This window comes from Gymnoscopelus braueri (assembly GCF_963280865.1).
Source record: "Gymnoscopelus braueri genome assembly, chromosome: 19".
Classification (NCBI taxonomy): domain Eukaryota; kingdom Metazoa; phylum Chordata; class Actinopteri; order Myctophiformes; family Myctophidae; genus Gymnoscopelus; species Gymnoscopelus braueri.
In genome coordinates, this window is record NC_137621.1 from 25,067,413 (window position 1) to 25,092,922 (window position 25,510).

General features: G+C 43.7%; 1 protein-coding gene across 1 annotated transcript in view; it reads left to right on the forward strand.

Annotated features, from left to right (window-relative positions):
- Nucleotides 1-25,510, forward strand: part of dync1h1 (dynein, cytoplasmic 1, heavy chain 1) — a 45,714-nt gene that overhangs the window by 16,466 nt on the left and 3,738 nt on the right. Inside the window, exons 28-72 of the mRNA XM_080413222.1 lie at nucleotides 3,052-3,152; nucleotides 3,356-3,515; nucleotides 3,760-4,000; nucleotides 4,204-4,387; nucleotides 4,752-4,964; nucleotides 5,160-5,398; nucleotides 5,565-5,721; nucleotides 5,941-6,165; nucleotides 6,485-6,715; nucleotides 7,091-7,231; nucleotides 8,481-8,714; nucleotides 8,930-9,136; nucleotides 10,766-10,887; nucleotides 11,060-11,225; nucleotides 11,477-11,640; nucleotides 11,824-11,953; nucleotides 12,350-12,483; nucleotides 12,809-12,923; nucleotides 13,008-13,169; nucleotides 13,716-13,930; nucleotides 14,055-14,259; nucleotides 14,564-14,737; nucleotides 14,953-15,072; nucleotides 15,260-15,380; nucleotides 15,853-16,048; nucleotides 16,843-16,960; nucleotides 17,536-17,751; nucleotides 18,126-18,338; nucleotides 18,807-18,934; nucleotides 19,089-19,242; nucleotides 19,368-19,514; nucleotides 19,743-19,893; nucleotides 20,749-21,002; nucleotides 21,551-21,685; nucleotides 22,028-22,122; nucleotides 22,277-22,451; nucleotides 22,627-22,702; nucleotides 22,825-22,985; nucleotides 23,195-23,306; nucleotides 23,417-23,477; nucleotides 23,553-23,676; nucleotides 23,818-23,931; nucleotides 24,072-24,242; nucleotides 24,357-24,574; nucleotides 25,096-25,199. Of these exons, the coding sequence (XP_080269348.1) occupies nucleotides 3,052-3,152; nucleotides 3,356-3,515; nucleotides 3,760-4,000; nucleotides 4,204-4,387; nucleotides 4,752-4,964; nucleotides 5,160-5,398; nucleotides 5,565-5,721; nucleotides 5,941-6,165; nucleotides 6,485-6,715; nucleotides 7,091-7,231; nucleotides 8,481-8,714; nucleotides 8,930-9,136; nucleotides 10,766-10,887; nucleotides 11,060-11,225; nucleotides 11,477-11,640; nucleotides 11,824-11,953; nucleotides 12,350-12,483; nucleotides 12,809-12,923; nucleotides 13,008-13,169; nucleotides 13,716-13,930; nucleotides 14,055-14,259; nucleotides 14,564-14,737; nucleotides 14,953-15,072; nucleotides 15,260-15,380; nucleotides 15,853-16,048; nucleotides 16,843-16,960; nucleotides 17,536-17,751; nucleotides 18,126-18,338; nucleotides 18,807-18,934; nucleotides 19,089-19,242; nucleotides 19,368-19,514; nucleotides 19,743-19,893; nucleotides 20,749-21,002; nucleotides 21,551-21,685; nucleotides 22,028-22,122; nucleotides 22,277-22,451; nucleotides 22,627-22,702; nucleotides 22,825-22,985; nucleotides 23,195-23,306; nucleotides 23,417-23,477; nucleotides 23,553-23,676; nucleotides 23,818-23,931; nucleotides 24,072-24,242; nucleotides 24,357-24,574; nucleotides 25,096-25,199 (7,284 nt within the window). The remainder of the gene's footprint in view (nucleotides 1-3,051; nucleotides 3,153-3,355; nucleotides 3,516-3,759; nucleotides 4,001-4,203; nucleotides 4,388-4,751; nucleotides 4,965-5,159; nucleotides 5,399-5,564; nucleotides 5,722-5,940; nucleotides 6,166-6,484; nucleotides 6,716-7,090; nucleotides 7,232-8,480; nucleotides 8,715-8,929; nucleotides 9,137-10,765; nucleotides 10,888-11,059; nucleotides 11,226-11,476; nucleotides 11,641-11,823; nucleotides 11,954-12,349; nucleotides 12,484-12,808; nucleotides 12,924-13,007; nucleotides 13,170-13,715; nucleotides 13,931-14,054; nucleotides 14,260-14,563; nucleotides 14,738-14,952; nucleotides 15,073-15,259; nucleotides 15,381-15,852; nucleotides 16,049-16,842; nucleotides 16,961-17,535; nucleotides 17,752-18,125; nucleotides 18,339-18,806; nucleotides 18,935-19,088; nucleotides 19,243-19,367; nucleotides 19,515-19,742; nucleotides 19,894-20,748; nucleotides 21,003-21,550; nucleotides 21,686-22,027; nucleotides 22,123-22,276; nucleotides 22,452-22,626; nucleotides 22,703-22,824; nucleotides 22,986-23,194; nucleotides 23,307-23,416; nucleotides 23,478-23,552; nucleotides 23,677-23,817; nucleotides 23,932-24,071; nucleotides 24,243-24,356; nucleotides 24,575-25,095; nucleotides 25,200-25,510) is intronic.

Below are 25,510 nucleotides of genomic sequence, written 5' to 3' on the forward strand. Positions count from 1 at the left end.
GGCTTTGTAAGAAAAAATATTTCATACATAAGCCCAATATTTTGAGTGGATATGAAATCTATCCTCAAATGTTTTTTAGCTGTGCTAATTTTAGCTTTGGATACATTTTAATGGTATATGGTTTTATTACACAGTACTGTTTTTGTATCTCTTATCTGTTTTTGTACTTTTTTTGTGTCTCACCCCTGACAAATACCCATTTTACAATGAGATGAAAGTAAGAGATGTAACTAAGTAGAAACTAAACTAGCAAACACAAATTAAAATCAAACTGAAATTGGAAAACAAAATTGAATGAAACTAAAAACTAATGAAAGATCCCACACTGTGATAGCCATAGTATAAATTAATATAGCTGTAACTAATTGTAATTACAAGATATGTCTAATTTTAAGATTAAATAGTGTAATACGGAAGTAAAGCAGATCGGGTCCTCACTGGTTCATTTAGGTAAATCAATTTCAGATTCACTTACCCGAGACCCGTGGCAATTATAATAGTTCTGACCAGTACCCGTGAGACAAGTCAAGGTTTTGGTCCCGGACCGGCTCGTGTCACAGGTAGGGTCTCGGGTTTTCGGTTCCGAGTGATCCCGTGTAGACCTCTAATGCAGGGCAGTTTGTCAGTCTTTTTGCAAAGGTACAGCAGTGGCTGAATCAACCCAGTGAGCACAGTAATGGATAGCCATATTGATAGAAACAAATAATATGAAACTGAGTATACTTGACTGACATAAAAGGCAAGAGTAATGCCCCAAATAAAGTAAGTCACCAGAAATGACACCATGATCAGGCAGATGATATTGAAGGCTTTCTTCTTCATGCTGTTGTCACTCTCCCTCCCCATCTCCCCTGGCATGGGCTGTTTCAGAGCCCTGAGAATGGTGAGGCTGCACAACAGCATCACTGACATTAAAACAAGGCATTGGGCAACGTAAAAATAAGTTCCTAAATTGTGAATTAAATACGTCAACAGGATGTTTAATAGTGAAAGTCCAATGATGACTAACCAGGCCAACACGGAGCAAGCCACCCTGTACCTGAGGGGTTTGTACTTGAGGAAGAGTACTGGGTGAACCACTGCCAGAAATCTCTCTACGCAGATACAGCTCTGGATGACGGGACGTCCAGTTAACAGAAAACAGGAAGTCAAGTAGCGTAAGGGGTGATCATGGAAGGGGTCATTTTGGAAGAAAAGAAGGAGAAAACTGAACAAGCTGAAGAGGATCTCACATACACTCAGATTGAGTATGAAGATCTCTGTGGCCATTGTACCAACTGGTCCGGTTAATACCAGCCACAGAATGCAGCTGTTGATGGGGACTCCCAGGACCATGTAGATTGTTGTGCTGGTGATTTGTAAAATGCCCACGATGCTCACGATGCTATCGATGGAGGACACATTTGATGTGTTCATTTTCCTGGCAGCTTCGATTTGAATGCGCTCTCTTTTTGTTCAATATCTTGGAGAGATGGTCAAATGAACAGGCAAATAAAAGACAGACAGAGACAAAGAGAGGAACATGGTGATAATACACACTTTGAATAGCAAAAATACAACGTAATACTAATCAAAATATCTCCACATTAATACTAATCAAAACAACTGTACAACATAATGCTAATCAAAACCTTAATACAAACATAATATTTGCAATCAGACCTTGAGCTGTGAAGTCCTCGACTCTTGTGTGCTCTTCACACCTGCAATGTACCACTTTTTAATGTTCTGCAGTGGCTGGATATGCAAATAGTTCTCATATTCTGACAGGTCAGACAATGTTCATCCATTAGCAATGTGAAACCCTAATCAAATCTGGCTATCAGTCACGGCCGTGAAGCAGACAAATGCCCCACGATGATAAGTTGAAATAAAACGGATGAGAGGGATTGGAGATAAACTGACTGAATTGACAGTTTTAAACATTATTGGAGACTTCATTCAGATTTTGGTCAAATATTCTGATTATTTAGTTCTGATTATTTAGATGCAACACACCCAGAGCAGAATCCACAGAAAATGCCATTTGAGCAGAGTTAAAGCGACAAATTACATTTAATCTGTTCTTGAGCTTCTTTGGCTTGTTTTCTTAAAAGGATCTGAGGCCGATTCTAAAAACGCCTTCTAAATCCTGAGTCCTGACCTAAGTTTTCTGAAAAACTTTATTTATGAAAACTTTAAACTTTAAAATGTATTGCTATATACTGTACATAGCAACAACTACCCCAAAAGGGGTTCCTGGATTGAAAGGTATTGTTACATATAGGGGTTCCCGGTGTAAATGAGTTAATACATTATAATTGCCCTCTATAACTAAAATGTAAAATTAAAAACACCTTAAATATTTTAGTTATTTTAGAAATACCGGTAGTTACATTTTTACTTAAGGGGACAACGCCCGTCACAAGTTGATGATGTCATTTGTCCATGTGCGATGTTATAGAGGGCAATTATAAAGTATTAAGGCATATTTGTCTTATTAGCCAGGGATAATTTTATTGGTTCAGTATTTATTATGGATGTGACAACATATAAGAGTCCCAGTTTCAACCCTGTACACAGGGAGTATTAGGCCAGCTGGCACAAACAAAAACAAAGGAGCCACAGAATCAATTAGTCAAATGGAGATGGTGTGTAGTGTATACTGCAATGCAAAAACGCACAGTGGACAATGATTTATATCCCTGCCTGTCAACTTCATCTAAAGCAATGAAAAAGTGAATGAAGAAGCACATGACACTTTTTTTTCTGAAGGCTCTCATCCCCAGATGTGTTCATGTGACGATATATCTTTAAAACTACTTAAGTTTAGTGCTCCATTGCACAGTAGAGCACAAATCTCGACACACAAAAGAGTTGTTGGTGATAGGCCTTTCACAATTATTACACAATCGCAATTATTTGAGATAATAGCAATTATTTTGCATAATCATTTCCATGTTGAATAATTGTCATATATGTTCAAGCATTTTCAAAAACGGTGAAATAATAAAATAAAAAACATCATCCTTTGCCTACTTAACATTCTTTTACCCTCTGTCCTTCTTCCAGGTCCTGCCGGTACAGGAAAGACTGAGTCAGTGAAGGCTTTGGGACACCAGCTGGGACGCTTTGTCCTGGTCTTCAACTGTGATGAGACCTTTGACTTCCAGGTACACACAGCTGTATTCATGCAAGATGTTTATAGGCCACCCTGTGAAATGTACAGACATTAAGATGTATACAAGAAAGCCATGAGATGAACAGAGCAGCCATGTGGCTGCACTGGATTGCGTTCAGTCCTCTCTATTCATTATGAAGGCCCTACATTGCTTTTTGTTTGTGATTGTAACGTCCTGCTCTTCTTTCTCTTCAGGCCATGGGTCGTATCTTCGTGGGTCTTTGTCAGGTGGGAGCTTGGGGCTGCTTTGATGAGTTCAATCGTCTGGAGGAGAGGATGCTGTCTGCCGTCTCCCAACAGGTCCAATACATCCAGGTGGCCTTGAAGGAGCACAGCAATGTCAACAGAGACCGGAGTAAGTACTGAAATACACGTTACTTTTGTGTGCAATGTAATCCAGAGCGCAAAATAGGGTGATGTTAGTGAACCATTAGAAATGATCTGGAATGAATCAAATCCTTCACTCTTTACTGGAGGGCATACATCAATCCACAGCCCCTCTCACCTATCCCTGTTAAGCGAGGAGTCTCATCCACTCCAGAACTGCATAATGTGATGATGGTACTATGTTAATATCTGTGTTTGGTTTTCCTTCCTAGGTGCACCAATCACCACTGAGCTACTGAACAAGCAGGTGAAGGTGAGCCCAGACATGGCCATCTTCATCACCATGAACCCTGGCTACGCCGGCCGCTCCAACCTGCCTGATAACCTGAAGAAGCTGTTCCGCAGCTTGGCCATGACCAAGCCCGACCGCCAGCTCATCGCCCAGGTCATGCTCTACTCTCAAGGCTTCCGCACGGCCGAGATCCTCGCCAAGAAAATTGTGCCCTTCTTCAAGTATGTACTTTGTAGATCTTGGTAGTATTAGTAGTAATGTGTATGAGGGGTAGAACCATAGTGCTGCTCATTCAATGTTCCTGTTTGTTGTATTATCTTCTATGAATGAAACCCTAGAGCACCAAGACCAGCATTAGAATGTCTTTCTTCCTAAGAGAAATTATTTGCATTGTAAAAGGCACTTCTCCCTTGCATTTTCTAAGGCTGTGCGACGAGCAGCTGTCATCCCAGAGTCACTACGACTTCGGCCTGCGTGCTCTCAAGAGTGTGCTGATCAGCGCTGGCAACGTGAAGCGTGAGCGCATTCAGAAGATCAAGAGAGAGAAGCGCGAGCGCGGGGAGGACGTTGACGAGAACGAGATCGCAGAGAACCTGCCTGAGCAGGAGGTAACCAAAAAAAACAAATAATGATTTGCACAATTAATCCTCAAATCCGTTCTTTAATTTTTTTACTTGTCTGATCAAAAGATGATGTACTAGTCTAGAATAAGTGCTCCTTGGAGCACAGGCCTCCACCAGGTCAGGTAGGTTATTGTGGGCCAGCAATGTTCGGAATTCTGATGGTGCTATAACGGGCCGATTTGAAAGATTTCGGGCAGAGGTTCTGTGTGTGCACAGTTTCACATCGATTGGGCCAACGGTGCCGGAGATTAGCTGCTCACGGAAACGGACAGGGTGCAAAACATAGTCTCGGCCTGGCGGGGTCAACAAGGAAAAGCTGATTGGTCATGTTGCTCTGTTCTCTGTTTAGATTCTGATCCAGAGTGTCTGCGAGACCATGGTTCCCAAGCTGGTGGCTGAGGACATCCCTCTGCTGTTCAGCCTGCTGTCAGATGTCTTCCCTGGAATCCAGTACCACCGCGGTGAGATGACTGCTCTGAGAGAGGAGCTAAAGAAGGTCTGCGCAGAGATGTACCTCACCTATGGAGATGGTGATGATGTGGGCACGCTGTGGGTGGAGAAGGTATGTAGCCCATGTTTTCTTGTATATCAGGTATCATTTGAATATTTAATATAAAACAGTGTGTTTTGCGTGTTTATTTCCTCTAATGTTATCAAATTGTCATTAATTTGTGCGTGTTTATTTCCTCTAATGTTATCAAATTGTCTTTCATTTGTATGTATTTCTTAACAAAGTGCCATTCAATGTGTCTTCCAGGTGCTGCAGCTGTACCAGATCACCCAGATCAACCATGGTCTGATGATGGTGGGTCCTTCAGGCAGTGGTAAGACCATGGCCTGGAGGGTTCTGCTAAAGGCACTGGAAAGGCTGGAGGGACTCGAGGGCGTGGCCCATATAATTGACCCTAAGGCCATCATCAAGGAGCACCTGTATGGAACCCTGGACCCCACCACCCGCGAATGGACCGATGGCTTGTTCACACACATCCTCAGGAAGTGAGTTCTTTTGCACATGTGCTTTTAGCTGCACTCAGATCATCTCGTATGGCAATTGTTGACCAGCAGCCAGGAGGGGTCAAATAATTACTATTCCTGCAAGTACCAGTAGGACAAATTTGCCTTGACTTGTAACCTACTTGCTTCATTATGCTCTAAAACCCAGAATCATTGACAATGTGCGTGGTGAGCTGCACAAGCGCCAGTGGATCATCTTCGATGGTGATGTTGACCCAGAGTGGGTTGAGAATCTTAACTCTGTCCTGGACGACAACAAGCTGCTCACCCTGCCCAATGGAGAGCGTCTCAGCCTTCCGCCCAACGTAAGGAGATCTCGACTCCTCATTTCACCTCATGGTCTTTATGATTAGCAAATAAGTGGAACTCAAATAACGGATAATTGACAATTGATGATGCCTGCAACAATGCAGACGTAAAACTTTAAATTCCACCATTCCATAGCAGTATTCCTTTGGATCTGCATGAAAGAGATCTTGTTTTTCTTGTGTTTATTAAATGTACTCGACTTCTTCTCTTCACAGGTACGCATCATGTTTGAGGTGCAGGACCTGAAGTACGCCACCCTGGCCACCGTGTCTCGCTGCGGCATGGTCTGGTTCAGTGAGGATGTCCTCAGCACTGACATGATCTTCAACCACTTCCTGGCTCGCCTTCGCAGCATCCCATTGGATGAGGGAGAGGACGAGATTCAGCGCATGAGGAAAGGAGGAGAGGATGAGGAGGAGACTGCATCACCTATGCTGCAGGTGCGTTTGTGTTCCTAGTTTGGTCGTAACTTTTGAAAATAACACGTTTTTTTTTATCTTGACAACAAAAAGAGAGTTTTCTCCTGTAATGACATGCCCAAAACATGGACGCTAGATTGAAATTGTTTAAGCCTAGCCAGCTGTTATTTTTTTCCAGTATCTCTAGTGGCGGTGTTGCTAATTGACTGGCAGACGAGGAGCAAATATAACAACCAATCCAAATATGTGCTCATTGGCTGATCGAGTATTGGCGTTAGCCAGAAGAAGTAATCACTCCCGTCCCTCCTGTAAACACACTATGCTCTCCTTGAACCTCCAGATCCAACGAGATTCTGCAGCCATCCTACAGCCTTACTTCACCTCCACAGGGCTGGTCATCAAGGCCCTGGAGCATGCCTCCAAGCTGGAGCACATCATGGACTTCACCCGGCTGCGCTGCATGGGCTCCCTGTTCTCCATGCTGCACCAGGCCTGCAGGAACGTCGCACAGTATAACAACACCCACCCTGACTTCCCCATGCCCATCGACCAGCTGGAGAGATACATGCAGGTACTTGAGATGTGCCTAAAAGATGTTCTGTTCTTTTTCTTTAAAAAAAAAATGTTATTATTCATTTTATTTTATTTGCATATTGTATATAGCTTATAGCTTCTTTATGCTCTTCTTTATATTTTGGGTAAATAAGTTATAGTTATTTGTAAATGTTTATGCATTTGCTTTGAGTGTAATGCACGAAACTCACCAAGACAAATTCCTTGTATGTGCCTTAGTTAGAATAGAAATAATTTGTATTCGTACATTGATTAACTTCAGGAGTTAATAACTTTAACAGTAACTATTAGTTACTGTTACATAATGCACCGCTGGTCGGAAGTCTCCAAAGCCACCAATGAAACTCGACTGTATTGTTCTGTATCTCTACAGAGGTATCTGATCTACGCCGTGCTCTGGTCCTTCTCTGGTGACGGACGGCTGAAGATAAGGGCGGAACTTGGAGAGTACATCCGTCGCATCACCACGGTGCCACTCCCCTCTGCTCCCAATGTTCCCATTATCGACTATGAGGTACAAAGGCATTCAAAATTGTATTCTAAACTCTTAAGGAAAGATTACATTTGATGCTCTTAACACATCCACCGCCAAGGGCTAATCTCATAATGTACTCACCAGTGCCAAGGTTTTATTGTTGTTTTTTGTTTTTTTCAGGTCGCCATAGGCCCCGTTAAAATCCTTTAGATTGCCCGATCCAATGTTTGTAAACAACGGGCACATGTCCTGGTGTCTACTCGTCGAGACCGCGTGTCAAACGGAGCCGCCATGTTTGAGTTCTGATCGTTTAAGTTAACATGGGAAATGCGAGGATGAAAAACTACATGTCCTGTACAGCTTTTACAGGGGTTTATGTGTACGACTTAGAATGGAGACAGACGGGAAACAAAAAACGTGATCGCACTTCCGGTCCGATCGGGTGGTGTTACACTGAAAATGGTCCCCCTAGAAAATTAAAAAAAAAAAAAAAATCGAAAAAAAGGAAAAAGCACCACAGCCCGTAGGCTACGGGATTGGCGCTTAACCGTTGGATTTAACGGCCCGTAGAACTACGGGCCCGGCGGTAAATGTGTTAAAAGGTTGTATTCAAAGTGATAAGCCATGGCGGGACCTTTTTGTTTTACAAAAGAAAAAACTAAACCGGTTGGGATTTTGTTCTTGGCAACTATTATGATGTATCATTCTTCATATATTAACCTGCCAAACACGAGTATAACCGTTGTTGAAAAATACACCCGTTTACCGCCAACAACGAGTATAACCGTTTTTCAATTATTATTATAATTTTTTTTTTTAATTTATCCACACAGAACCAGAGATATCGCGATCCAAAGATTTCTAGCTCCATTCACTCCTTGGTTAACTTATTACTTTAAAATCCTGTATCTCGGCTCCTGTGTACTTTTTTTTTTACCATGTTATTTTGGGTGAAACATGCTATTTTGGCTGCAATTATGGAACGGATTACCGCAATCGGATATTTTTTTTCCACGATTCTACGAGACTCCTGTGTGTGTGTGTGTGTGTGTGTGTGTGTGTGTGTGTGTGTGTGTGTAATGAGGGGATCACCGTGAGGACGTTGATCACGGAAAATATTTTGTGACTACCGGTACTTAAAAAATGGTTAAAAAAGGTTAAAACAATGCTGGCAGTGGGGGAAGTAAAAAAAAAAAAACCTCTGGCGGGGAATGTGTTAGTAAATCAACTGCAATAAAACAAAAACTGTTCTACTTTGGAGTTTGACATCACCTCCTTCTGCTCCCAGGTGTGCATCTCAGGCGAGTGGCAGTCATGGCAGGGCAAGGTGCCCCAGATCGAGGTGGAGACCCACAAGGTGGCGTCCCCAGACGTGGTGGTTCCCACGCTGGACACTGTTCGCCACGAGGCCCTGCTGTACACCTGGCTGGCCGAGCACAAACCGCTTGTGCTGTGCGGACCCCCAGGCTCTGGAAAGACCATGACCCTGTTCAGCGCTCTCAGGGCTCTGCCTGACATGGAGGTGAGAGGAAGACCATATGAGAGATGTTCAAATTAAGCTAATTTTGTATCCCATGCTCTAGCCAGGCCTCAGTGAACCTAGTATATAGTTGTATATTCGCTACTTAATCCTAGTACTACTTTTATTCTATCAAATATTAAAGTAACTTTTCACTTAGTAAAATGACTTATGATTAACGTTTTTAAATTATGTTGTCACTTTCTCTACTTTGCCAGGTGGTAGGTCTGAACTTTTCCAGTGCCACCACCCCAGAGTTGCTACTGAAGACCTTTGACCACTACTGTGAGTACCGCCGTACCCCCAACGGCGTGGTCCTTTCCCCCATCCAGCTGGGCAAGTGGCTGGTGCTGTTCTGTGACGAGATCAATCTGCCCGACATGGATAAATACGGCACACAGAGGGTCATCTCCTTCCTCAGACAGGTATAATGTCACACACACAGTCGATACACTATTTCTGTTATATTTTAATGCTAGTCTTGCGTAGCAAGACGATCAGAGATCTCCACCTACTGAGACCAAATCTAAATTCAATGTAAGAACATTGAACAGTGGGTAAAACCAAACCAAACAAACTATGCCTACTGCTTTGAAAACCAATCCTGATGCTGTCTCAATATGAAGGACCGCTATGAAGTCTTTGCATTGGTGCTGTTATTTATTTATTTCTGAATTGTTTCCACCCAGTTGTAGCCTGTTTATTGACTTTAGATGTCAGTAGGCAGAGATCTCTGATCGTTTGAATTTTATTGTCTCCGCCAGGCCGAAAGGCATGGCGAGAGAGTATGTTTTGCCCCCTGTCCGTCCGTGTGTGTGTCCGTCCGTCATTCTGTCTGTGTACAGCTAATCTCCGGCACCGTTGGCTTGATCGCAGCGAAACTGTGCACACACACTCCCTGGATGCCACTTCAGAACCTCTGCCCCAAAGTTTTCACATGGGCCTTTTATAGCGCCACCAGGAGGCCGATTTGTGCAAAAAAAAATTGACAGTACTCCTACAGATTTGTCCAAACGTCACGCAAATCGGTACACAGTATCTCTATAGTCATTAAACGAAACGGGTCTTTCAGATTTTTCACATTCCATCCTGATTGGCTAAAATTGGCTTCCAAAGTTTGCAGGAGTGCTCTGTTTTCAACAAAATGCCTCAAATCATGAACACAGCATGCAATTTCCGTGGAATTTTGCACATGCATTCCCATTAAGTCAAGGAAGAAATGCCACTTTTTCAAAATAGCCTCATGGTGGCGCTATAACAGGCCGATTCGTGTTTTTACCTACAGTATAACTGCACCGATCTGTGTAAAACTTTGTATGCACACTCTCTAGGAAAGGAAAAACCTTTGCCCTGCTTTTTTTACGCAAATCGGTACACATGATCTCTATAGTCATGTGATCAAGACGGATGAGTTAGATTTTTCATATTCCATCCTGATTGGCTAAGATTGCCATCTAAAGTTTGCAGGAGTGGCCCGTTTTTAACAAAATGCCGCAAATCATGAACGCAGCGCCCGATTGCGGTGAAACTTTGCACGCACATTTGCACTACGTTGAGGAACAAATGCCACCCTTTTAACATTGCCCTATTATAGCGCCACTAGGAGGCCAATTTCTGCAACACTTTTCTTTTTTATATTACTTTATATTATTTTGTCCAAACATCATGCAAATCGGTACACATTATCTCTATAGTCAAGTGATCAAGACGGTTCTGTCCAATTTTTCATATTCCATCCTGATTGGCGAATTCCGAACATTGCTGGCCCACAATAACTTGTGCTCCGAGGAGCACTTTTTCTAGTTATTGTATATATTCTCTAAAGATATTTTTTTGCTTTTTCCTTCGGCCTTTATTTGATAGTATACAGTAGACTGACAGGAAATGGCAAGAGAGATGGGTAGTGACATGCAGCAAAGGTCGTCGGGATCGGGATACGAACCCGCGACACGCTGTATTAGCTGCATTAGCAGCCTAGGTGCCCGGACCGCTACGCCAGCTGTCCGGGCCCTGATCGTTTATTTCAACTAATGCTTGTTGTGTTTTCTCTGCAGATGGTCGAGCATGGAGGGTTCTACCGCACATCCGACCAGGCTTGGGTCAAACTGGAGAGGATCCAGTTTGTTGGAGCCTGTAATCCTCCCACTGACCCTGGCAGGAAGCCCCTAACACACAGGTACAGTAGGAGGCGACATTGATGCATTTGAAATAAAATATATTTTGTCTATTAGTGCCATACTTCATACTTTTTTTTAAACTGAAAGAACTAACCTCAAAAGATAAATCAAAATCTGAAATGGATCAATGGGGGAAAAAAATAACTGAGCTGTGTGGTATGCATTATGCAGGTTCCTTCGTCATGTCCCTGTGGTGTACGTGGACTACCCAGGCCCCGCATCTCTCACACAGATCTACGGAACCTTCAACCGTGCTATGCTGCGCCTCATTCCAACTCTACGCACCTATGCAGAACCACTTACTGCTGCCATGGTTGAGTTCTACGCCATTTCTCAGGTAACACGCACACAACTTATCTGTTGCCCCTTATCCATATTGTCCTATTTGATCATGTCCCATATCCATACTGTCCTATTTTTGGTTAAAGTATAGTTAAAATAAATCAAATCAATTGCATTTTGTATTAATACACATAGCATTGAAAGAGTAGAGTCTACATATATTTCCCTATATTGTCCAGTAGTGAAGTGTTCTCTGTATACTGTTTTATAACCTTGTAATCTCATCACCCTCTTTTATGCCTACAGGAGCGTTTCACCCAGGACATTCAGCCACACTACATCTACTCTCCCAGAGAGATGACCCGCTGGGTTAGGGGTATCTTTGAGGCCCTGCGGCCCTTGGAAACCCTGCCTGTGGAGGGCCTCATCCGCGTCTGGGCTCATGAGGCTCTCCGCCTCTTCCAGGACAGGTAGGTTAAAGCGTGATTGGTACCAGTGGCTGCCACGAGAACGACTGCCGTGACGGTAATCTCAGATTATATTCTGAAAACCGGGGTGGTTTGAAATATTTATGTAAATCTTTCAAGAGACTGTAGCTCCATAAACACTGTGAACAATTTATCGACAATTTGGCTGACGGTAACTTTCTCCAGACTGGTTGAGAATGAGGAGAGACGGTGGACGGATGAGAACATCGACATGGTGGCTCTGAAACACTTCCCCAACATTGACAAAGAGAAGGCACTCTGCAGACCCATCCTCTACAGCAACTGGCTGTCCAAGGTGAACAGCCTACAAACATGACATAACATTCCAAATGGCTACCATTTGGAGAGCGAGTGGTTACACTAGGTTTTGGGTTGTGCAAGTTTATATTTAGGGCTGCAACAGTTAATCAAGCTAATCAGTTTAATCAATAATACAAATAATAGACTTAAAGAAAATGGCAAGAAAGCAGATCTTCATGCTCTCAATGCAATGCGTTGTCAACTTGTAGATTGTCTATTTTTGTGTGGCACTGTTGTACAACAAGTGTTGGATTGTAAAAAAATCTAAAAAGACACGCTTCTTGATTATTCGATTAATCGATAGAATAATCGCTAAGAAGATAATCGGTAGTTGCAGCCCTAGTTATATTCATGTGATTCACATTCTTACTTAAGCATCTTCTCCCTGCAGGACTACATCCCAGTGGAGCAGGAGGAGTTGAGGGACTACGTGAAGGCCCGTCTAAAGGTCTTCTACGAAGAAGAACTGGATGTTCCTCTCGTGCTGTTCAACGAGGTGCTTGCCAATGTGCTCAGGATTGACCGGTGAGGAACAATTTCCAGCCTATGCTACGGTTTGCGGTCTACTAGGTCTAGCATGGTTCGAGAATTGAAATAAGACTTGCGCTCATAAAAATTGGTGATTGCCTTTGTTATGGCTGTAAACATTAATCTACATTTTTGGTTATTTTCTGTGTTCGAGTCTATCTCAAGTTAGTTTTTGATAACATTTTGTAATTTTTATACTTAATTTTAGACATGATACTGTGAGAGATAGGAAACCCTGGGCAGAGAGCAACCTCCTGCCAGGCAGGCACTCCATTTTTGTGTTGAGTCAGTCTAAAGTGCATTTCCTTTTTTGCCCTTCTAGAATCTTCCGCCAACCCCAAGGTCATCTCCTTCTGATCGGTGTGAGCGGAGCGGGAAAGACCACCCTGTCTCGCTTCGTAGCCTGGATGAATGGACTAAGCGTGTATCAGATCAAGGTTGGTATCCTGGCTGTTATTTAGGTCAAAACCTGTACTTGTGTGATTCCTTCTATGGACTGAGCAATGTTTGTGTGTGTTTAGGTGCACAGGAAGTACACAGGAGAGGACTTTGACGAGGACCTGCGTACAGTTCTGCGTCGCTCCGGTTGTAAGAATGAGAAGATTGCCTTCATCATGGATGAGTCCAACATGCTGGACTCCGGCTTTCTGGAGAGAATGAACACCCTGTTGGCCAACGGCGAGGTAACATGGTGTCATTTTCATTTATTTCACCTAGGCAGGTCATTATTAAAATGGTGAAAATGTTATTGACTAAAATTTTGGTTGATCTGTGATATCACACTGTTTGAAGCTTGATAATATACGTGTCACGGGGAAGCCCATGCCCTATAGACTAAAGAGGGAACACACACGCAATTCACACTACACAGGTGCTTCCAATTATTAAGAAACGCCAAGCCAGTTTGTTCATTGACATGAGTATGGCATGTTGTTCATCATCCTCTGTACTGCCCGATGCATTTGAACGTTTTAAGCATTTCTGTGTATTGAATATGGTAAGTTAATCATACTAGTGATCACCTCACCTGTCTCTCCTCTGCAGTGCTGACATTCCTCTATTGATTGGGAGGAAGGTGTCAAGCGTTGTAGAGGAGGAGGGATGTTTATCTATATAAGACAAAACATGATAAAAATGAACGGTCTTGTGAAGGAAGACTGTCAGCCCTCTTGTCACATGAGTGTAGTGGTGCATTACTCCATTTTGACATGTTTGCGTGCATCCCTCAGGTGCCTGGCCTGTTTGAGGGAGATGAGTATGCCGCCCTGATGACCCAGTGTAAGGAGGGAGCCCAGAAAGAAGGCCTGATGCTGGACACCCATGAGGAGCTGTACAAGTGGTTCACCAGCCAGGTTATCAGGAACCTCCATGTGGTCTTCACCATGAACCCCTCTTCAGAGGGCCTGAAGGACAGGGCTGCCACCTCACCTGCCCTATTCAACAGGTACCCCCCCCCCCCATACTTGCTCCAAGTTACAAATGGATAAATGAAGACTAAGACTTTCACTGTGTAGTCACTATATGATGTGAGGCTTAACTGATTCCAACGCCTTCTCCTCCTGTGCCAGGTGTGTGCTGAACTGGTTTGGTGACTGGTCAACAGAAGCCCTTTACCAGGTGGGTAAGGAGTTCACCATCAAGCTGGACCTAGAGAAACCCAACTGGAAGGTGCCAGATTACATGCCCATCATCTATGACAAACTGCCCCAGCCACCCTCTCACCGTGAGGCCATCGTCAATGGATGTGTGTTTGTACACCAGACACTGCACCAGGTAGGACTCTTTTATCCATTTATTGGCTATAGATAATGTTGTATATACGATTAGGTTAATATATATGGTTTCATGATGTGACATATGTGTAGTAACCAATTTATATACATTTTTAAATTTGTATTTAGTTTTTGCCCTTCTTTTTTTGCTATGGGGAAGAAATAGTCAAATTTGTTTATAAAGTATTGATTTACTATATACATGTATAAATAAAGCTTTACAAATAAATCATGATCATGGTCTCTGTTAATATGCAATATGTACACGAGAGGTGTTCATATAGCCTGATGTTGATCCCTTTTAGGCTAACAACCGTTTGGCAAAGCGTGGCGGTCGCACCATGGCCATCACTCCTCGCCACTACCTAGACTTCATCAACCACTATGCCGACCTGTTCAATGAGAAACGCAGCGAGCTTGAGGAGCAGCAGATGCACCTCAATGTTGGTCTCCGCAAGATCAAGGAGACCGTCGATCAGGTAACGCAGATCCTGTTGTGAAAATAAAGACAATCATTGTTTTTTTTTGGTGTGCATCAGATGCATTTTGTCCAGCTCTGTCTTGCCCTCAAGTTCATTTGAACTTTGTTTGCATGAACCGAGAAACGCTGTGGCTGTTAGATCAGTCTTTGCCTAGCACCAGTCGATCCTCTGCGACGGTCGGCTTATACTTAAGTGTTCCTCCTTCTCCAAAGGTGGAGGAGCTGCGTCGTGACCTCAGGATCAAGAGTGAGGAGCTGGAGGTGAAGAATCTTGCTGCCAATGAGAAGCTGAAGAAGATGGTCAAAGACCAGCAGGAGGCTGAGAAGAAAAAGGTAACCATTGAGTTTCAAAATGATCTCAGATAGTCAAAAGTGTTAATTAATCCTTTTGTATACTATAAGAGTTAAATGAACACTGAGGATTGTATTGTGAATGTGTACTGTTAATTAAATCTAAGTGTAATATAATCTGCAGTGTATGTATTTTCTTTACATTTGTTTGTCTCTATGGTGATTTCAGGTGATGAGCCAGGAGATCCAGGATTCTGTGTACAAGCAGCAAGCAGTGATCAAGGACAAACAGTTGAGTGTCAAAGAAGATCTGGACCAAGTGGAGCCTGCTGTCATTGAGTCTCAGAATGGTATAGTTTACCTTTTCACTACATGGTTCTCTGTGAATTGGTCTGTAATACTGTTGCATTCCTACAGTTAAAGTAGATAGTATTGTCTTTGTTTGGTCTGTAATACTGTTACATTCCTACAGTTAAAGTAGAGAGTATTGTCTTTGTTTGGCCTGTAATACTCTTACATACCTACAGTTGAAGTAAATAAGTATTGTCTTTGTTTTGAAAATATTCTGTCATTCATTGGATCACATTGAGTATTGGCTTAGTGTTGTTTTACTGTAAGCATTGTTAGTGCAGCATTCCTCTCTTGGAGCTTTCTCTCCTTTCTCCCTTCGTGATAATGTGTCCTATAGTCCAGACATAGTCATCTTCGTCAAGAGTTTGACCAGTTAGACACATTTTCTTATTTTCTTCTACTCTCATCCCCTCTTCATCGCTGCGTCTTTACCCCTCCTAATCCTCATCTGCCTTCACTTGGTGTCGGTAGCTGTTAAGTCCATTAAGAAGCAGCACCTGGTGGAGGTGCGTTCCATGGCCAATCCCCCATCGGCCGTGAAGCTGGCCCTGGAGTCCATCTGTCTGCTCCTGGGAGAGAGCACCACAGACTGGAAGCAGATCCGTTCCATCATCATGAGGGAGAACTTCATCCCTACCATCGTCAACTTCTCTGCTGACGATATCAGGTGAAGGGAAAGGTCCTCAATACAAGGATTCACTAAAAGTGTTCTCTCTCTTTCTCTCTCTCTCCTCCACTCCAACTTCCTTCCTTTCCTCCAAACACACACTTACCCTACCTTTAGCGGTGAGCTCTATAAAGCGGCAGCACCTAGTAGAAATCCGGGCCATGACCAACCCACCAGCTGCGGTCAAGCTGACCCTGGAGTCTATCTGCCTGCTGCTGGGCGAGGAGACCGGTGACTGGAAAAAGATTAGACAAGTTATTATCAGTGAGAATTTCATCAGCAGCATAATCAACTTTTCCTCAGAGGAAATGAGGTACCGCGGTCGGACCGTCTCAACATGTCTGTCTACCTAGATTTCAGATGGACACAAAAATCATTTTCTCAATCAGTACATTTGTTGATCTGTGATTACTGCTTGATAATACCAATGGGTTTCTGGTTCGCTGGGTGGAAAATTGGCATATGCCGATTATATCTGGGGGAATTGATGAGGGGGGGAATGATTTGTAGATCATAATTTGTTGTGATTGTCTTCATGGGATTGAATAATCCTGTCTACACCAGCAGCTGGCCAGGTATGACTTCTGGCCATAATTAGAAGATTTATCTCTTGAGTTCTGTTCAAATGAATCCCTAAATCATCATCATATTCAAAATAAATAAAACTCTACACAGTCCCTCACCTACACACATATTCTGTTCTTGATTAAAAAAAGAATCAACTTTAAATTACATTTTACAGCTGTATGTACTATAATCTTGCTGACTTCCAACATCACTTGTGTTAATTCCAGTGACTCAATCCGTGAGAAGATGAAGAAGAACTACATGTCCAACCCAGCGTTCAACTATGAGCAGGTTAACAGGGCCTCTCTGGCTTGTGGGCCTATGGTTAAATGGGCCATCGCTCAGGTAAATGAGGCCTGTGGTCACTGATGTGTAATTGATGTGGATATCTGGTCAAGAAGTCCAGAATTTTTCCCAATGTATTTACAGGGTCATGAAATTCCTAGAAGTATTTTGAAATTCAAAAAAATGTTTTCCAGGCCTGGAAAAGGTTTGGAATTTATCAAATGTCCCAAAACATGTCTAGCATATTATGTGACATACCTGTGGCCTAAATGTATACAGGAAGTCAGGTGACAAAAATAATGAATCTACAAGCCAACAAACATGTTGCACCGTGATACGTTGTTAGTTTGTAGATTGTTGGTTTTTTTTTGGTCACGTGACACCTTTGCTCGAGTCTGATCACGTGACGCCTTTGCTGGAGTCTGTCTTGGGGCATTGATGGCACACTGGTGTAAAAGCCTCATTATTGCACCATATGAATGCTATAGGCCTGAAAATGGGGTACAATACTTAAGTTATGGAACATTTTTGAAATTTTATTGTAAAAAATGTGTGGGAACCCTGTAATTCAGTTAGCAATGTTTTATCTGACGACTCTGTGTGTGACTCCTCAACATACCTCCACTCTCCTACAGCTGAACTACGCTGACATGCTGAAACGTGTGGAGCCCCTGCGTAATGAGCTGCAGAAACTTGAGGACGATGCCAAGGAAAACCAGACAAGGTCGGAGGAAGTGGAGCAGATGATCAGAGACCTGGAGTCTAGCATTGCTCGCTACAAAGAGGAGTACGCCGTCCTCATCTCAGAGGCTCAGGCCATCAAATCTGACCTGGCTTCAGTTGAGGCCAAGGTAAATGCTCATCCCACATCCAGTCAAGCACTAGCATTAAGAAATTGTCACGTAATGACACACACAGTTTGGAAAATGATCATGGTGTTGGCACACAATCAGGGTGCACATTATCACTGATGCAAATAATGTACAATTATTGTCAGTCGTGCAATATGTATCTCTTGGGCGCACTGGTAGCAACGTGTGTTGCACGTATAAAGCAAAAAACGGCGTTGTCACAATAGATTCCTGAATCTTTCCTCCCCTTCCATCATATCATAGTATCTGAGGTCTGCATGTTTGTAAGTCCTGCCTGCGTACCCCTCTGTGATTACACCAGAAGGTCTTGTGTCCCTTATTCTTACCTTTACTTTTCTGTGTTCTGTTCCCAGGTGAACCGCAGTACAGCTCTGCTCAAGAGCTTGTCGGCAGAGAGGGAGCGCTGGGAGCAGACCAGCGAGACCTTCAAGAACCAGATGTCCACTATCGCCGGGGACTGTCTGCTCTCTGCCGCCTTCGTAGCCTACGCCGGTTACTTTGAACAGCAGATGAGACAGAACCTGTTCACCACCTGGTCTCACCACCTGCAGCAGGCCAACATTCAGGTACTTAGCACTTGTTTGGCTTTTCTGCCTGTATTGATAGTACACAGTAGAGAGAGACAGGAAACGGGGAGAGAGACAGGGAGTGACATGCAGCAAAGGTAGTCTGGCTCGGGAATCGAACCTGCGACTCGCTGTCATTAGAGCCTTCATTAGAACCTATATGTGGTATGCGCCTTAACCGCTAGGCCAGCGGCACCCTTGAAACCCTAATTATTGATTGCTTGGAAAAGCCAGGTAAGCCAGGTTTGTGCAGATGTCAAAATTGGGAGCATTGCTGCCTCATAAAAAATAGGGAAAGGGTTATCGGCTAATTAAATAACATTTCAGTTAATGAGCTAAGTTAATGCGGTGACACTGAGCTTCACTGAGATACATTTGACCCAATTACACATCAATATGGCCACCTCTTAATGAGAGGGCTAGCTCTTTAGCATGCATAACAGCCTTTCTCCTGCATGTCACTGCTAGTTCCGTACGGATATCGCAAGGACCGAGTACCTGTCCAATGCTGATGAGAGGCTCCGCTGGCAGGCCAACTCTCTCCCAGCTGATGACCTCTGCACTGAGAACGCCATCATGCTGAAGAGATTCAACAGGTTAGTGTTCACTGTGTTTAGAAAAAAAAAACACCAAAAACACCACATTGAAAAATGTATCAATATGCTGAGGTAAGTTTTCATTTTATTTGAACATGCCCTGAGTTGAGCTAACAGTAACAGCCCTGCTGTTGTCTCTCCCTGTCCTCTCCAGGTACCCTCTGATCATCGATCCGTCAGGCCAGGCCACGGAGTTCATCATGAACGAGTATAAGGACCGCAAGATCACCAGAACCAGCTTCCTGGACGACGCCTTCAGGAAGAACCTGGAGAGTGCTCTGCGTTTTGGAAACCCGCTACTGGTCCAGGTAAAAGCCCCTGTGCCCTTGAGCTTGGCACTTAACTCTTGTAGATGGTTTTACTCAAGTGTTTTACTTGCTTCATCCTGCATTCACCGTTCTTGTCTCCCTCCTGATGTCCTTCTCTTTGTCAGGATGTGGAGAGCTACGACCCAATCTTGAACCCAGTGCTTAACAGAGAGGTCCGCAGGACTGGAGGACGTGTCCTCATCACCCTGGGAGACCAGGACATCGATCTGTCACCTTCCTTCGTCATCTTCCTCTCCACGCGTGACCCAACAGTGAGTCTGATTTGTCATTTGGCTTTCCATCTGTCCTTGATTTTAGCTCTTAGGTATTTGGTCACAAACAAATGTTTACGCCTTCAATACATGTCATATCACATCATCCCTTTTATAATTAAGAACAACATCTGTCAGTCTACATGAGCTAGTTCCAAATACAGCATATATCTCTAAATTAAGCCTTTGCGGCTAAGATGTGGTTTACCTGGTTTTTAATCCATGCAGGTTGAGTTCCCTCCAGACCTGTGTTCTCGTGTGACCTTCGTCAACTTCACGGTGACACGCAGCAGTCTGCAGAGCCAGTGTCTGAACGAGGTCCTCAAGGCTGAGAGGCCCGACGTGGATGAGAAGCGCTCTGATCTCCTCAAGCTTCAGGGTGAGAGATGGTTGAAATAACACTAACATATACAGAAAGTATAGATTAGAGTTACTAAGTGGAAGGAAAGTGGGCTCTATTATGGGCTAAAAAGTCATCACTTGAAGTATAATGAGTATCCAGTACTTGGCCTCTGTCAATGCCAGGAATGCATTAAGAATTGGCCCTATTACAATGTACAATACTGTAAGGCAGGGGTCTTCAACATTTTCAGGCCAGGGACCCCCTAGCTGAGGGAGAGAGATGAAGCAGGGACCCCCTCTATATTGTATAAAATAGTGTTTCTGCTCTTTTTTCCCTCTACAACTATACGTCTTTGCCAAAAATAGCAGATCTACAAGCTCAGCTTGTAGATCAGCTATTTTTGGCAAAAGTTCTCCTCCAGAAAAGGGATGCTATAGGTTCAAGTGGTTAATGTAAACACAAAAAATTGGCGGACCCCCTGCAGTAACTCTGAGGACCCCCTAGGGGTCCCGGACCCCCTGTTGAAGACCCCTGCTGTAAGGACATCAGGACCTTACATACGGTCAAATCACTCATCATTTGCATTCTCATGTCAAGGACCCCCAGTCTGATATGCATTAGGCCACCGGCCTAAGTTAAGTGATCAGATGGGTGGGCCGCGGGCATTTAATTTTAATGATCAATTGATTGTATTCCCGCTTTGATCAATGGAACTAACATAGTATACTTGAAGTTCCTATTTATCTGTATCACAATGAAAATACATTTCTTCCAGGTTAGATTATTTTATATGTATCATTAAAATCTTAGCGTTTTGCCAATTATTTGGCCCCCGGCCCACAGGTTGAGAATCGTAGCGTTAAATAACGGCGATGTGTGTGTACATCCCAGGTGAATTCCAGCTGCGTCTTCGCCAACTGGAGAAGTCCCTGCTGCAGGCACTCAATGAGGTCAAGGGTCGCATCCTCGACGACGACACCATCATCACCACCCTGGAGAACCTGAAGAAGGAGGCGGCCGAGGTCACCAGGAAGGTGGAGGAGACGGACATCGTGATGGCCGAGGTGGAGGAGGTGTCACAGCAGTACCTGTCTCTGTCGTCCGCCTGCAGCAGCATCTATTTCACCATGGAGGCCCTCAACCAGGTCTGGACACTAACGCCCTCACTAGGGGTGGAACAGTTCATTAAACTAATAGATTATATTGAAATGCCTTCCAAATCAGTAGTTCTTTTTTTTTCAAAAATGTAAAAAGAAATTGCAGATGTGCTATTTTTGAGTTAATCGAACTAATAGATTCTACAGTAAGCGATATTTTAATAAAAAAAGAATCAATCAACAAAAATTTGGCAATTTACGTTAAATGTTTCCCAAAAAAAATTTGCAGATCTGCAACCTGACTCTAAGATGTGAACTTGTTAATCGTCTATTTTCACTATTTTTGCACAACACCGTAGAAGTATTATAAAATAACGCTTATGTGGAAAAAACACGCTCCTCAATTATTTGATTAATCGAAAAAGTTATAAAGAAAATCGATAGTTGCAGCCCCTACACCCCACCCGATCCGTTTACTCACTCTAACATCATTCTCTCACTCACACATCAAGCTAAGGAGCCTTCGAGTACGAACAAACCACAACATGCATGTGATGCCTATTAGCCAACCATGCTATGTCTCTCTGCTTCTTCAGATGCACTTCCTGTACCAGTACTCTCTTCACTTCTTCCTGGACACGTACCACACAGTGTTGTACGAGAACGCAGACCTCAAGGGCATTACTGACCACACCCAGAGACTTGAGCTCATCACCAAGGACCTGTTCCAGGTATGTATTTAAATAATGCGACTGATTGACGCTGTAATGCAGCAGAAGCTTGCTTACTCCACTCGTCCACTGGTTCTCAATAGTGGTGTCTGGGGACCAACAGGGGTCCTTGAGAGGGTTCCAGGGGGGTCCCCCGTGTTGCGATGCTACACGTTGTGAGCTTGTAGCATTTAAAAAAAGAATCATGACAAACCTTGACAAAAACCAACAAAACTTATCTTATGGGTCAATGGCAAAAAATCTTCAAGTGGGGTTCTGCGGTCAAATGCATTAATTTGGGGACAATTGATATGAAAATGTTGGAGAACCACTGGCTTACTCCATATTAATATTTCTGTATAGGTGGCGTTTAACCGGGTGGCAAGAGGGATGCTACACCAGGACCACATCACATTTGCCATGCTGTTGGCTAGGATCAACCTGAAGGGCATCACCAAGTAAGAGGAAGATGCAAACGCTGGCATACTGCTCTCTTTATCCCCCAACAGTTTGTTTTAATAGTAGTCTGATTTTATTTATATTTGTGCATGTAAGTAAACTAAACTTCCGAACCGTAAATCTCACCATTACAAACTAAATCCTCTTTCACAGTGAGCCCTCCTACGACACAGAGTTCAATCACTTCCTCCGTAGTAAGGAGATCGTGTTGACAGGTACGCATGTGCCCAAAGTGAAGGATCTGACCACTGATCAGTGTGAGGCCATGATCCGCCTCAGCCGCGTGCCGGTCTTCAAAGACCTTGTGGACAAAGTCGAGGCTGATGAGGTAAAGTTCAATTTATACTTGTGGCGTATTGTTTGCTTGTAGTTCGGTTCATTTCGTGCAGACAGTCTTAAACTGAAACATGGACAAATTCTTTGTTGAAGAATTCAGGGCAAACATATATTTTCTTTGAATGTAAATGAAAAGTGACATAAACTTTGTTGTGTTGTGACTTCAGCAATTCTTTATGTGGATGGAGAGTAACACCCCTGAGCTGTCTGTTCCTTATCTATGGTCAGAGGAGAAGCAGTCCTGTGAGTAATCGCACACCATAACATTCTCAGTGGTCTGGACTCAGAAATTATGCCTTTTCTAGTTTTCTACACTATTACCTTTTCTAACCTGTGTGTACGTCCTATGGCCACTTCCTGCTTAGCTTCCATTGGCCAGGCGGTACACCAGCTGCTGCTGATCCATGCCTTCCGTCCAGACCGCCTGTTGGCCATGGCACACATCTTTGTGTCCAGGGTGCTCGGAGACAGCTTCATGACCGTCATCGATCAGCCCCTCGACCTGGCTAACATTGTGGATAATGAGGTTAATTGTTCAATTAATTTAGTGGGGGGCGTAGGTGCTGGAGTGGAGAGCTCAAAATGGAGAAAAGAAGTGTAATGCTGCATACTACTGTCAAAGCTCCTATACTGTGTGTGTGTGTACGCACAATTCACAATTGTTCAAAATTCTCCTGAATCGCAGTTTTCACTCGGATTCCCTGATGTACGATTGTTTTTCTCTTACCTGTGTAGGTGAAGCCCAGTATTCCAGTACTGATGTGCTCTGTACCAGGCTACGATGCTAGCGGCCTGGTCCGAGATCTGGCAGCAGAACAGAACAAACACATCACTTCCATCTCCATCGGTAAACGGACACGTTGTACTCTCCAGTAAATAAATGCTCTGATCCTACTTAGGCTACATAAATGAGATGATAAGGACATTATATAAATCTTTCTTCTTCTCTGTCCAAAGGTTCTGCTGAGGGCTTCAATAAGGCTGACAGAGACATCAATACCGCTGTGAAGTCTGGCAGGTGAGTAATGTTCTCTAAATGTGTGTTGGCCTTCTCAAGATGTCCAGTCCTATCCTAACGGTTCTCCTCCTGCAGGTGGGTGATGTTGGAGAACGTCCACCTGGCCCCTGGCTGGTTGATGCAGTTGGAGAAGAAGCTCCACTCCATGCAGCCACATGCTAGCTTCAGGCTCTTCCTTACAATGGAGATCAATCCCAAGGTAAACTGTGTCACTCTTGAATTGCGTTCAGTGATTATCAACAGTTATAACAGTTACAAATTCATGAACACTGTTAGCCCCATGTTTTCCTTTATATTCTCTTGAGTTTCACTTCTAATGCTATTTGTTTGTTCCTGCCAGGTGCCAGTGAACCTGTTGCGTGCCGGTAGGATCTTTGTGTTTGAACCTCCTCCAGGTGTAAAGGCTAACATGCTCAGGACTTTCAGCAACATCCCTGTGGCACGCATGTGCAAGGTAACAAAAAACAGCTCACACACACGCTTAATTAACCTCTAAATGCTTTCCTCCAAACCTCGTTTGTCCATGTTGTTCAACCTATTCATAGATAAAGACAGATAATCGTCACTCAACTCTTTTCGTCCCTCTCATTCCAGGCCCCCAACGAACGCGCACGTCTCTACTTCTTGCTGGCCTGGTTCCATGCTGTCATCCAGGAGCGTCTGCGCTACGCCCCGCTGGGCTGGTCCAAGAAATACGAGTTTGGAGAGTCTGATCTGCGTTCTGCCTGCGACACTGTGGACACCTGGCTGGATGACACTGCTAAGGTCAGACAGAATCAAACATTCATGCCATGACATACATCAAATCTGACAACTTGGCATTGATAAAACATTAACGGTTTATGGCTGATATCTCCTTCACACCACACACGCACACAGGGTCGTCAGAACATCGCCCCAGACAAGATCCCATGGGCCGCCCTGAAGACCCTGATGGCCCAGTCCATCTACGGTGGCCGCATCGACAACGAGTTTGACCAGCGGCTACTCAACACCTTCCTGGACCGCATCTTCACCACTCGCAGCTTTGACAGCGAGTTCAAACTGGCCTTCAAAGTGGATGGACACAAGGACATCAAGATGCCGGAGGGCATCCGGTCAGTGGCTGCTTCTGACACCTGGGGAATAAAGGGGAAAATCTGCCAAAGCACTTCTACGTGACTTAAAGGGATAGTTCAACCCCAAAATGACTTTTTCCTATTTATTAGTCACCCCATGGAGATTCTAGATTCTAGTTCTAGTTTTTGTCACATTCCTAAACCAATAATTTGATGACCGGCGGTGGCTCCGGTAGGAGACTCAAAGTGTCAGTGTCAACTTTGAGTCTCCTACTGGAGACATTAACATCTTTCCGCCGGTCATCAAATTATTGGCTTAGGAATGCGACAAAAACGAAAAATCTCCATGAATTCAAGCCTTCATGGTGTGTGTAATTGATAGAAAATAAGTCAACTTTTTGGTGAACTATCCCTTTAATGCTTACAGCACATCTCAAGTGCTTTGCTAAGGGATTTGCAGATAATGCAGCAATAAAATGAAAAACGTATAAACAATGGAAATGCCAGACACCAATAATTAAAAAGACACCTAATCAGTTTTTTATCATTATGTTTTCCAGACGTGAGGAGTTCATTCACTGGGTGGAGATGCTTCCCGACACCCAGACTCCGTCTTGGCTCGGGTTGCCTAGCAACGCCGAGAAGGTCCTGCTCACCACTTTTGGTATGCCTCGGTCAACCGCTGTCGTCTCTGGAAATCTTATAACGTTGCATCACCACGACACTGCTCTCATTCTCCTTCCTCGCCTGCTATGTGATAATATGTGGTTTATTAGTGTGGCTCTTTCACAGGCATGGAGTGGACTCTCTGGGAGAAGCATTTGTTTAATTCACGAATCTCATTTCATCCAATCTCTGTATTCCAACATTAAGTGTTTTTACTTTGACAGACTTCTGGAGTGGTGTATTTATGAATGTGTTGGTTAGTTCGATTTTGGGCAGAATACTATTTGTCTGTCTTGACTTAAAAACTGT